This window comes from Mirounga leonina, unplaced genomic scaffold (assembly GCF_011800145.1).
Source record: "Mirounga leonina isolate KUSES-001 unplaced genomic scaffold, KU_Mleo_1.0 Mir_173, whole genome shotgun sequence".
NCBI classification, from domain to species: Eukaryota; Metazoa; Chordata; class Mammalia; order Carnivora; family Phocidae; genus Mirounga; species Mirounga leonina.
Window position 1 is genome coordinate 65,250,723 of NW_023270447.1, and position 12,202 is coordinate 65,262,924.

The 12,202-nt window shown below is 44.6% G+C and overlaps 1 protein-coding gene across 1 annotated transcript in view; it reads left to right on the top strand.

Moving 5' to 3' along the window:
* INPP5B (inositol polyphosphate-5-phosphatase B) overlaps window positions 1-12,202 on the top strand; it is a 47,323-nt gene that overhangs the window by 24,566 nt on the left and 10,555 nt on the right. The window contains 7 exon segments of the mRNA XM_035019039.1: window positions 3,209-3,305; window positions 4,689-4,856; window positions 5,737-5,838; window positions 7,057-7,171; window positions 7,515-7,631; window positions 8,407-8,594; window positions 10,113-10,224. Coding sequence (XP_034874930.1) covers window positions 3,209-3,305; window positions 4,689-4,856; window positions 5,737-5,838; window positions 7,057-7,171; window positions 7,515-7,631; window positions 8,407-8,594; window positions 10,113-10,224 — 899 coding nt within the window.

The window sequence follows — 12,202 nt, forward strand, 5'->3', positions numbered from 1 at the left end:
GCCCTTCTCCCCCCTCGTGCTCTCTCTCTCTCTCTCTCAGATAAATAAATTAATTTAAAAAGAAAGCTATGTGCAGGTTTTTATATGGACATAAACTTTCAAATAGATAAAGATCTGGGAGTGTGATTGCTGGATCATATGGTAAGGCTGTTTAGCTTTGTAAGAAACTATCAAACTGCTTGCAAAGTGGCTGTACCATTTTCCACTCTTACAATCAGTAAATGAGTTACTCCACACCTTGCCAGCAATTGGTATTGTTAGCTTTTTGGATTTTAGCCATTCTTTTTTAAGATTTTTTTTTTTTTAATTAATTTATTTGACAGAGAGATAGCACAAGTAGGCAGACCAGCAGGCAGAGGGAAAGGGAGAAGTAGGCTCTCTGCTGAGCAGGGAGCCCGATGCAGGGTTCAATCCCAGCACCTTGGGATCATGACCTGAGCTGAAGGCAGCCGCTTAACCGACTGAGCCACCCAGACGCCCCTGGATTTTAGCCATTCTTAAAGGTTTCCCATTATGCCATTCACTAACTCAGGTACCTTGGTTCTCTAAGCTTTAGAGTTCAGTGAGAGTAAAGCAAGAGAGGTAGAATACAGTTGGGGATTTGGTTCTCAGAAATAATTTGGTTAACCACGGAGCTGTAAAATTCTAGAAACAAGTTCTGCCTTATTTCTGTTGTATGCTGAAGACAATGGGAAGATGACCTGAAACATTCCGAAAGAATGCTACAGACTTGAGCTTAGATGTTACATATTTCTGTAAGACACATAAGGAATCCATGTTCATCCAGTATTTTCTGTTGAATTGTTGAGTGACTGAACTGCTTATTACGTGCTGGCTGGTGTGCTGGGTGATGGGGATACAGTGATGAATAAATCAGACATAGTCCTGTCCTCAGTAAGCTTACAGTCTAACAGTAAGCTTATAGACTAACAGTCTAACAAACATTATAATACACAGCAGTTGAGGCTATAATGAGACATACAGGGAGCTGTGGGAACACCAGTGGTAGGGCATCTGACCTGATCTAGGGGGAGTTAGAGAAGGCATCTTAGAAGGAGTGAGCTCTGAGATGTGGTCTGCGGGCAGGGCTTGGCTAAGTACAGTCTGTGGGCCAAATCTAGCTCACTGCCTGCTTTTTTACAGCCTGTGAGCTAAGAATAGTTTTTATAGTTTTAAATGTTTGAAAAGAATTAAGAGAGATATTTTGTGACTTGTAAAAATTATGTAATCTTCAGCTTTCAATGTCCATAAATAAAGTTTTCCTGGAACACGGCCATGCTCATGGCTCCTTTACTCTATGACAGCAGGATCAAATCGTTGTGATGGAGACGGTACGGCCTGCAGAGCCTCCGACATTTACGCTCTGGCCCTCTGCAGAAAAGTTTGCTTACCCCTGGCCTGGGATGGGTAGGAGTTAGCTGTGTAAAGCAAAATGAAAGAAGGAAGTGGGTTTCTGATGGGATATTGCAGTGTAACTGCAGTAACTTTAATATGCATAGACTATGGCATTCAAGGAGGTGGGGAGCCAGAGGACTATGGTGAGAGATGCAGGTGGGCAGGTGGGATCCAGACTGGAGGGAAACTTGGTAGCCGTACTGGGAGGTTTGAGTTTATTCAATGGGAAGCTCTTAAAAGGTCTTAAGTGGGGCGCCTGGGTGGCTCAGTTGGTTAAGCGACTGCCTTCGGCTCAGGTCATGATCCTGGAGTCCCGGGATCGAGTCCCACATCAGGCTCCCTGCTCAGCAGGGAGTCTGCTTCTCCCTCTGATCCTCCCCCATCTCATGCTATCTCTCTCTTTCTCATTCTCTCTCTCAAATAAATAAATAAAATCTTAAAAAAAAAAAAAAAGGTCTTAAGTGATGTGATTAGCCTTCCTTTTTCAAAAAATCCTCTGGCCACAGTGTAGAAATTGGGTCAGAGATGGTGGGGTGAGAAAGGAGGCCAGGAGATTAGTTTGAAGTCATTCCAGGGAGATGTTGGTAACGTGGGCTAATAGGGCCACATTGGAATATATATATTTTTAAAGACTTTTATTTATTTATTTGACAGAGAGAGACAGCGAGAGAGGATCACAAGCAAGGGGAGTGGGAGAGGGAGAAGCAGGCTCCCCGCTGAGCAGGGAGCCCGATGCGGGGCTCGATCCCAGAACCCTGGGATCATGACCTGAGCTGAAGGCAGACGCTTAAGGATTGAGCCACCCAGGCATCCCGGAATATATTGATTTGAGAGGCATTCAGGAAACAAAATTGAAAGGCCATGGTGATTGATTGGAGGTATTGAAATATCATTATTTTCATATTTCAAATTGTGTGTGTGTGTGTGTTCTTGTTCCTGTGAATGCGTGGTCAAAAAATCCACTTTTAATAATAGTCTTCAGGGCAGAATTCTTTCGTGATGGTTCATGCCTCCAGTGCTCCTTAACTTGTGTGTTGAAGCATCCGCTTTCTGTGGCCTCTCCATGCTTTCTGTGGACAAGAGATTTGGCTTTTAAGGAGCAAAGAAGCTATTGGCAGATTACTTTTTCTTTTCAGGTTTATCTTGGTTTAACAACTGTCCCAAAGTATTTATTTATTAAAAGTCCTTGGTTTGCTCTTTGGTTTTTGAGGGAATTTATTAACAATGACAAGCACTTCCTATTCTCTAGAGCACTTAGACCCTTTCCAGGGTCAGATCTCTGACCCTTGCCTCTTTCTTCCTTGAACTTGAAGTCCCACTTGGAGTAAATGGGAATGAGATCACTATCTTATATTTCATAATATGCTGTATGGCTTCCAAAGTGCTTATTCACATGTCAGCTATTTGATCCCGGCAGTATACCTGTGATAAGGGCAGGACAGGTCAAGTCACCAAGGTTGAGAGAGGTTGGATGACTTGCCTGAAGTCAGAAGGCCAATAAATAGTAGAGCTGGTGATGGAACTTAGGTCTGCAGATTGCACAGTTTTAATCTCTCTGTAATGCATTCTGTCTCTAAGAAAAGGGAGTCAGACCAGCTGGGATGGTTATGTTTTCAGAAGTAAAGATCTCTGGATGAAATGCTTGTTTTTTTTGCCCTCTCTCTTGTGCTCCACAAGGCACCACCATCCGCCTTTCCTATGCTTTCAAGCACTATGTGCACAACCAGTGATCTCTAGACAACAATTGGAGAAGCTGTGGTCTCTATGTTAAAGTCTGTGTAAGCATGTTTTCATTCCTTCCACTTCCCCTTAGGTGTTTCTGACTTTGATGATTCGAGGTCAGATAAGAGAGGCCTGCTTGTGGACCCAAGCTCTTGTGGTCAGGATACACCAGACAACTTGCTCACAAGGTAATGCAGCTGTCCCTTCATTTGTACTTCCTAAGGCCAAAGTTTCCCTCAGTATAGAACTGAGACCATTACTGTGCGTGATGTAAGTTGTCCCGGGGTAGCTGGTTTAAGAAATGTTGGGCATTTATTGAGCATTGACTGTGTATGCCAGGCACCATGCTCTTACCTGGATTATCTTATTTTAACCTAAAAGATAGGTACCATTGTCTTCTTTGTTTTACAGCTACAGAAACAGGTGAAGAAGAGACTATATAATTTACTCAAGATCCAGAACTAGCAAGTAGCTCATCTAGGATTTGAACCTGGTAGTCTAACGCTACCTTAGAAATGTAGAAGATTAGAAACATTTTTGTTTCTCCCTCCCGTTCTTTCAGGAGTTTCCTGACTCTGAATATACTTCTTTTTTTCCTGTTTTTATTTACTTTCGTTTTTTTCCTGATGTGCTATCATATTTAGTCTGTACACCAGTGCCCCCTACTGCTCATAGCCAAAATCATCTGGTCAAGATAAAAAACTTGCTTGTTTGTGTATTTTTATGCACTTAAGCAGCAAGGAACAATCCCTGAACTTTAAATGTAGCTAGATCTGTCATTCTCAGTTCACCTTGAGCCTTTTTGATAGACATAGATACATTTTTACATAGCTGTAACTAGTATGTACTTGAGGATATAATATCAGATACTTAGGTGCTCTTTATTCAGGGCCAGCAGTTGTTACAAGTGCTTTATGTATCTTAATTCATTAAGTAACGTTCAGCAAAAGTTTCTTGCACTTTTATTAGGATTCTGTTAGATAAATGTGTCAAATTTTAAATTTTGCTTAACTTTAAATGTTGGCATTTGAATAATTTTTAGTTTGACTATTAAAACTACACAAATAATCATGAAATACAAACTTTCATTGCTCTTCTTTTATTTCAGATTATTCCTGTGGAATAGAGATACAGTAGAATTGTCAAGTCAAAGGATCTGGATAGTTTTATAAGTCTCGTTACATGAGGCAGTAGGGTCTAGAAAGAGTACTGTCAAATCTGGGTTCTAATCCATACTCTGCTGCCATCCAACTGGGTGGATCATTGATGATGCTAGATCTCATTTTTCTTATTTGGAAAAGGAAGGGATTAGATCAGAATGTCTTCAAGGTCCCCTCTGATCTGAGCTCTCTATCAGAAAATCTCCAGACCAATGTGCTATACAATCAACAACATATAAGTTTACTTAATTGCACATAGACATAGTGGGGTTTTTTTAGTAAATACATTTGACTTTGGCCTCGCTCATCTTCTGTGACTCAGACACGTGTGTGTGGAAGCTTCAGGTTCATGTATTTTGTCATGGGGGACTCATCAGGATATGATAAAGTTTTGTCTGTCTGTTTTTCTAGACAGAATAAATCCAAGTATGAAATCACCGACATGGTTCGCTCCTCCACTATCACAGTATCAGACAAGGCTCACATTTTATCCATGCAGAAGTTCGGGCTACGAGATACAATAGTGAAATCACGTCTAGTGCAGAAAGAAGAGGATTATACCTATATCCAGAACTTCAGGTAGCTAACTGGGCAGACTGTTTTCAAAGCAAAATGATCATTCAGCTCTCTGAAATTTCAGCAACCCCCTGCTGCCCCCATACCCTAGATTTGTAAGTAGATCCTTCTACAGCATCTCACCCATCATTCTCTAAATGATCATTTCCTTTCAGTCTTCATGAGCAGCCATTTATTCTGTGTCTTGCCTGGACAGGCACAGTGGTGGGTGTGGCATAGCGCGAGTCACACGATTTGCAAATAGTCACGGTATTATTTGAAGAGGCATATAGGACAGAAGAAGGAACGTTATCCTGAGATTTGTGTATCTCTTGGTCATTCTGGGCCTTTGAAGAAAGTCATTTAAACTGAAGTTAGTAAACTGAAGGTAGTGTTTGGTAATCTTTTTAGACAGGATTACCGAAAGTTAAATGAATAGAGGTTGCAGGATTCTGCTAGATCCTTTTAAATCAGTGCACGGGGACTGTAACACAAAGTGACATTGCTTCCAGGTATATAAACAGTCAGTTATGGTGAACACTGCTGTTGCTTTCCTTCTGAAGATAATTACCAAGGTACTTTTCGTTGTTTTTTCATTTCCCTAGCACACACAGGGTAAGGAATCATTTTGTGGATTACGGTTCTCTAGTGGCTGCCAAAGCTAAATAGGAATGTTCCCAATCGCCCTATACTGTTTGAAGTTATCACAAAAACAACAGATACCATGGCAGACTGCAAGTCACCCTTTGGTGCCACAGTCCTCGGTCCAGATCAGGTGTGACATTTCTTAGGTCTTAAACTTTGACTCCAAAGAGACTGAAACTGGGCAAAGTCAGCGTAGGATGCTTTCTCCTGTCATCTCCATAGTCTCCCCAAGTGACTGATCAGTTCTCTTTGCTGACAGGTTTTTTGTGGGAACATACAATGTGAATGGCCAGTCCCCCAAAGAAGGCCTCCGGCCCTGGCTAAGCCATGGGATCCCGGCCCCAGATGTGTACTGTGTGGGGTGAGTGCTTCTCTTCTCAGTTCTGCCTCTCCATCTCTAGACAGTGTAGCTGGGCGGAAGGGACAAGGACATGAATGTATAACCGAGTCTTCACAGCAGGTGAAGGAATTGAAAAATGAGCATGTGCTTAATAACAGCTGCTTCTCTGTTTGATGTTCTTCCTGGAAGTAAACCAATTTCTGGCACCATTAAAGTGATGTGCTTGGCATTTAAATGCTATTGTTTAATTTTTAGTGCAGCCCTCTGTTAAAATCACTACACCTCGAACTGTCTACTTAGACATTCAGCTCTTTGTTGGTCATAAAGCAGAAGGTTAGGCCAGGGCAGGAAGGTTAGCTTTATTTATTTATTTTTAAGATTTTATTTATTCATTGGACAGAGAGAGAGAGGACAAGGACGGGGAGCGGCAGGCAGAGGGAGAGGGAGAAGCAGACTCCCTGCTAAGCAAGGAGCCCGATGCAGGACTCGATCCCAGGACTCCGGGATCATGACCTGAGCTGAAGGCAGACGCTTAACCGACTGAGCCACCCAGACACCCCAGCTTTATTTTTTTAATTTATTTAATTTATTTTTAAAAATTATTTATTTAATTTTAAAAAATTTTAAATTTTTTTAGAGAGAGAGTGTGTGGCGTGGGGCAGAGGGAGAGGGAGAGAGAGAACCCCAAGATGCGGGGCTTGATCTCAGGATCATGACCCAAGCTGAAATTAAGCGTCGGACACTTAACTGACTGAGCCACCCAGGTGTCCCAGGAAGGTTAGCTTTAAAAAGAAAAAAAAAAGTCCATCAGTCAGTCATTTTTTTCTTCCATACATATTATCTTCCTACCACTGTCCTAGGCCTGGGAATGGGGAGGGGGCAGCAAAGGAGCCTGTATGGTAAAGTGGGAAGGGCCGAGAATTTGGAATTTATATAGACCTAGGCTTGGCCCCCAGTTTGCCATATGGTGCTTGTGTGAACTAGTAGTCTCAGGTGTAAAATGGAGACACTTGTGACTGCTTCACGGGCTGGGTATGGAAAGGAAATGGGTGGCTGCTCATGAAAGCGCTGGTAGTTTCTTAGCATTTAGTCTCTTGGCTCCACGTATTTATTTTTCTCCCTTCTTGAGGGCCCTGCAGTTTAGCTAGAAAGTGAGGACACATGTGCCTAACCCAATTTGAGGACCTGTTGTCTTGCACATTACTCTTCTCTATTCTGACTGCTTGCTGCTTGTTACAGGTTCCAGGAGCTTGATCTGAGTAAGGAAGCCTTTTTCTTCCATGATACCCCGAAGGAGGAAGAGTGGTTTAAAGCTGTATCAGAAGGTCTTCACCCAGATGCCAAGTATGCAAAGGTAAGCGAGGGGTCAGTGACCCTTAATTTTAGGTTGCCATGCAAGGAAATTCAAAGACCTGTGACCCTTATCATAAGTCCGTCCTAATTATTTCAAGTCCAAGTCCTCCAAAAGAGGTTCTCTGGGTAGGAAAGATGCAGGTCTGGGCACCGGTAGGCTGCTCAGGTTATCCCGGAGCATGCTCGGTGAGCTGCACAAGTGATTACCCTGTGTTCCTCCTGTGGAGAAGGAAACACATCAGTGTCCTCAGCCAGCTTCGAGACCACTTTCCTTCTGGGATAGTTCTTCCTGTTTTCGATTTCTAGTTCATGGTGTGACCGGAATGTTTGGCTCTGTTGTCCAGGTGAAGCTCATCCGACTGGTGGGGATTATGCTGCTGCTGTATGTCAGACATGAACATGCAGCGCACATCTCCGAGGTGGAGGCCGAGACCGTGGGGACAGGAATCATGGGGAGGATGGTGAGTTTTTGGTTGGTATGCTTGATCCCTAAGGTTTTGGCCCTGCCTCTCATGATACTGTGACTGAGTGCATCCCAGTTTGAGGGTGCTGGTGTGACAAGATGAATGGTGCCCTCAAGCAGGGCTAGGTGGAGCGGACCCCTTAGAAATCGTATTTTAGTGAGCTGCTGACTGATATAGCATGTATCCATGTCTACTCCACACCAGAGTTGATCTATCCATTTCCCCCATGAAATTGCTCGCAGAAACTATGTTGGGAAACCAAGATACAGAAAGAACGCTGATCACAGGTGTGCGTTTCCTCTTCTTGAGGCTCCTAAAGTCCTGCTTTTAGGTTCTCCTGCAAGAGCTTAGCTTCCTGTGGAGAAGGGCAGGCATGTGGTTTGCCTGTGATTTAGTGAAAAGTGGACTCGGCTTTGCCACTGACTGGCTAGTCACTCTGCTTTCTTCGATTTGTTTTCCTACCTGTTAAAATATGGACAATAGGGGCACCTGGGTGGCTTAGTCGGTTAAGTGCCCGACTCTTGATTTCTGCTCAGGTCACAGTCCCAGGGTCGTGAGATCCAGCCCTGTGTCGGACTCTGCGCTCAGCAGGGAGTCTCCTGGAGATTCTCTCTCCCTCTCTAAGAAAATTAAAAAATAAAATACAGACAGTAACACTGCTTCACTTAGCTCTCATGATTATTTTGAAGAGAAAACATGTTGAAAACGTGCAGATTTAAATGGCTGCCACCTTGAGGTTGTGAATTGGATTCTTTCGGGCTCTTTCCCGTAGGGTAACAAAGGAGGCGTGGCCATCAGGTTCCAGTTCCACAACACCAGCATCTGCGTCGTGAATTCTCACTTGGCAGCCCACACAGAAGAGTATGAGAGGAGGAACCAGGACTATAAAGACATCTGTTCTCGAATGCAGTTTTGTCAGATTGACGCAGGCCTTCCCCCTCTCACCATCAGCAAGCACGAGTGAGTCTGGGCTCAGACCCCAAGCAGTTTGCCGCTCTGGCTATGCAGAGTTGGGGCCTCTCTGTTTTGTCAGGGAGGTGACTGGGGGAGGCTCCCCGCTGCTGGAGTGGGACCTCCAGCTAACGCTCACTTACACGCAGATTATGTCTCGTGGAAATGTTCCGTGTCCTAACTTACCATTGGGCAGACCTCTAGAATCTTTCTCACACATCATTTGTCCCCAGAAAATGTGTCAGATTTATTTTAACGTGGGTCTGCCTTGATTAAACATCACGAGGAAAGCAAGCAAAGAGCGAGCATCTCAAGTCCAGGTTTCAGAAGTATGTTTTAGGATATTACATGTCTATTCTTTCCAGAAGCACATGTAATTGAGATTTGGACTGCGGTGGTCCGCCTTCACTTAGGCTCTTATACCTCTTGAGTCAACGTTACAAAGCTGCAATTACAGCTGCTTGGAGCATCTTGGGCTAATCTTTGTTTTCTTTGTTCCGTTTATCTCTAAAACGTTCTGTATGTCTCAGATCAAGGCATATTAGAATTTCAGACCTTACAGTAACACTTGGAGCTTATGCCACTTCTTTTAGAAAAAGGAAGAAGCCCCTGAGGCCACGGTATCTGCCAGGGAGTACACAGATGCAAGCTTCTCATCCCGCCTGCTGCGGTGGCGGAACGGTCTTGAGCTCACTGGTGTTCTGGAAGCTGACAGGATGGCTTTCCTTCTCCAGGGAACCTAGCAGGGAGTGTGGCTTCCGTTCTGCTGGACCTCCAGCATCCTAGTTTGGGAGCTTGCAGCTTGCATGTCGGTTTGTCCGCTTTTAGCTTGTGGATGCATTTATCTTGGTGCGTGCATCCTGCTGTGTGGGTTCTCTAATGACCCGGCTGCGGGCTTCAGATGGCGCAGGATTGGACTTTATGGGCTGTGCACTGTCACCTGGGAATGTCCAGTTACCCTTCTCCCGAAGCAGCAGGTGTGATAAAACACCTGTCACACTTTGCAGAAAGAGCCAACCGATGATACAGTGGGTCTTAAACCCAGACTCCACTGTACAGGTTGAGCTTTGTTTCAGAGGAACTCAATTCTAGAAACAAAGGCTGAGAGTGTGTTTTGTGGACTGTCATGTGCATGGAGGCGACATCATGGCATCATCTGGTTTGGGGCCCCCGAGCTACCAACATGACTCCCAGTATTTGATCTTTTGTGCTTCTTCCCAGGAATGAGGTAAATGGTTGTCTTTCTTTTAGATCTTATTAGACTGTCTTTCCAACCACACAGCGTAAAACAGTCCAGGACAACTCAAGGCTGTTTCTGATGAACCTGGAGCAAAGGGTCACTGAGTAAGCAGCATGTTAGCCGTGATGTGAAATGGGGCGGCAAAAGAAAAGATTTCCCAAACAGCAGAGTCACTTCCCTCCCAGCTCCCAAGAAGCTGAGCCTCAGGGCCCTTCTGTCCGAAGCATGCTGGCTAGGATAGGTGAAGTTCCTCCTCAACCTGTGACCTTTGTGTTCTGTCCTCACAGTGTGATCTTGTGGCTGGGGGACCTCAACTACAGGATAGAAGAGCTGGATGTGGAGACGGTGAAAAACCTCATCGAGGAGGAGGACTTTCAAACCCTGTATGCGTATGATCAGGTACAGATGGCCACCTGTGCCTTCTTCGGCACCTGTCCCCCCACTGTGAGGGCACAGGAAGGCCTGGCTTCCCAACCTTCGGCCTCTTCTTCCTCGGCTGGGTAGGTTTCCCCGAGGAGCTGATGACCAGCCGTTTCTCCTTTCACCTGCATTTCCTTGTCCACGGCTGTCCCCCCCGTTGGCTCTTCCCTCAAGGCGCCTCGTCCCCCTGGGGGGCAAGAGCGTGTGTGTTCTCGGTCTCAATCTCTCTCTCTCTCTCTCTCTCTCAACCCCTTTCCCCGGTGCTCATTCATTCATTCATTCCAGTAGGGGCTGAAGGGGTACCAAGCTTCTCTTAAAGACACTTGGTATGTTTAAGATGATTTGTTAATTGTTTTCTGAGTGAGCCTGCCTTGACCCCTCCTGCTCTCACCAGACTTGTCCAGTGTAAATGACCACTCTTCTTCCTGAGCGGCTTTCTTCATGTCCGACAGAAACCAGTTCTCTAAGCTGCGGCTCTCCACTGTGGTTGGGGTCGGCGTTTCTTGCTCAGAGCACCAGCCGTTTCACAGGAAGGAGCGATCTGTGTCTTGCTGACTTTCTTTAGGCTACCCCTCTCAGTGGATTTCAAAACTGTTCAAGTGGTCAGAGTTGTTTTTAGTCTGTAGCCACCTTCGTATTGTCATCAGTCTGAATCTTCCTGTTAACATTTTTGTCCCCCAGTGCACATCAATCAAAGGGAAAAAAAAAATCTCAACTTTAAGTCTTTCTTTATGGAATAATATCTTTTTTGGCCCATTTTTCTCACCTGTTCCTTTCCTTGGTAAATCACCTTTTTTTCCTCTTTAATCTCCGTTTCAGCATTAAGCCAGTCTGCTCTGTAACTGTCTATTGCATCTGGATTCCGGAGTGAGGCATTCTAATAACTTCCCTGGTGGTTTCATACCCACCTCGTCTTGCCTTCTTTTCTGGTCTTTCTTCAAGTTAACAGTACCTGTTTCGTGTGTTCGCTACTTCCCAGATGGTTTTGAGGTCTACGTATACCAATTTAAGAATCATCCTAAGTTAATATCTACATTTTTATTATTTCTGTGGCTTTTTCCTTAATAGTCTTTTTAAGAATTCATATTTGGGGGGATTTGACAACTGTGGCCCCCTGCGTAGCTGCCCCCTGTCTCCTGTGTTAGCTGATAGTTCTTCATCAGTCCACACTGGGCCGAGCTTGGTCCTCCACGGAGGAGGCAGGAGCACCTGTGGTTGTTAATCTTGCTGCAAGTGTGATCTGGAAGGAGTTCCCAAAATGAGTGCAGTAGGAGGAATGCTGGCTCTTCTCAGAATGTGCCAGGCGCCATTCTAAGTTGACAGTTCTTTCCAACAGCCCTGAGAGACAGATTCTATTACAAATCCAAAATTTGCTGATGGGAGAAATCAAGGCACAGAGCTTCCCCTAGTTCATATAACTCATCTGATAAACTCCTTTAGAAAATTGTTTAAATTTAATTCATACTTGTTTTGGTATACTTCTACTATTTATTTTTAGACACCTGGAAGTTCCCCTTTGTTTTTGGACTGTACCTTCCCAGACCTTTTTCTTTCTTTTTTCTTTTTCTTTTTTTTTAAAGATTTTATTTATTTATTTGAGAGAGAGAGCAAGCACATGAGAGGGGGCAGGGTCAGAGGGAGAAGCAGACTCCCTGCCAAGCAGGGAGCCCGATGCGGGACTCGATCCAGGGACTCCAGGATCATGACCTGAGCTGAAGGCAGTCACTCAACCAACTGAGCCACCCAGGCGCCCCAGACCTTTTTCTGTTTAGTTCTCTCTGTACAGTGGGAACAGCTGTGTTACACAGGTGAAATAAATATCTGATACTTGGAAGGAAAAGCTCTGTGTTGGTACCTGATCCTCTTAGGGACATCTCAGCAAGATGGTACTCAGGCCCCCTGGATGCAGGTATCCTCTTATAAAAGAGCCTTAAAAACTGTATAAGAGGCAAAGGAG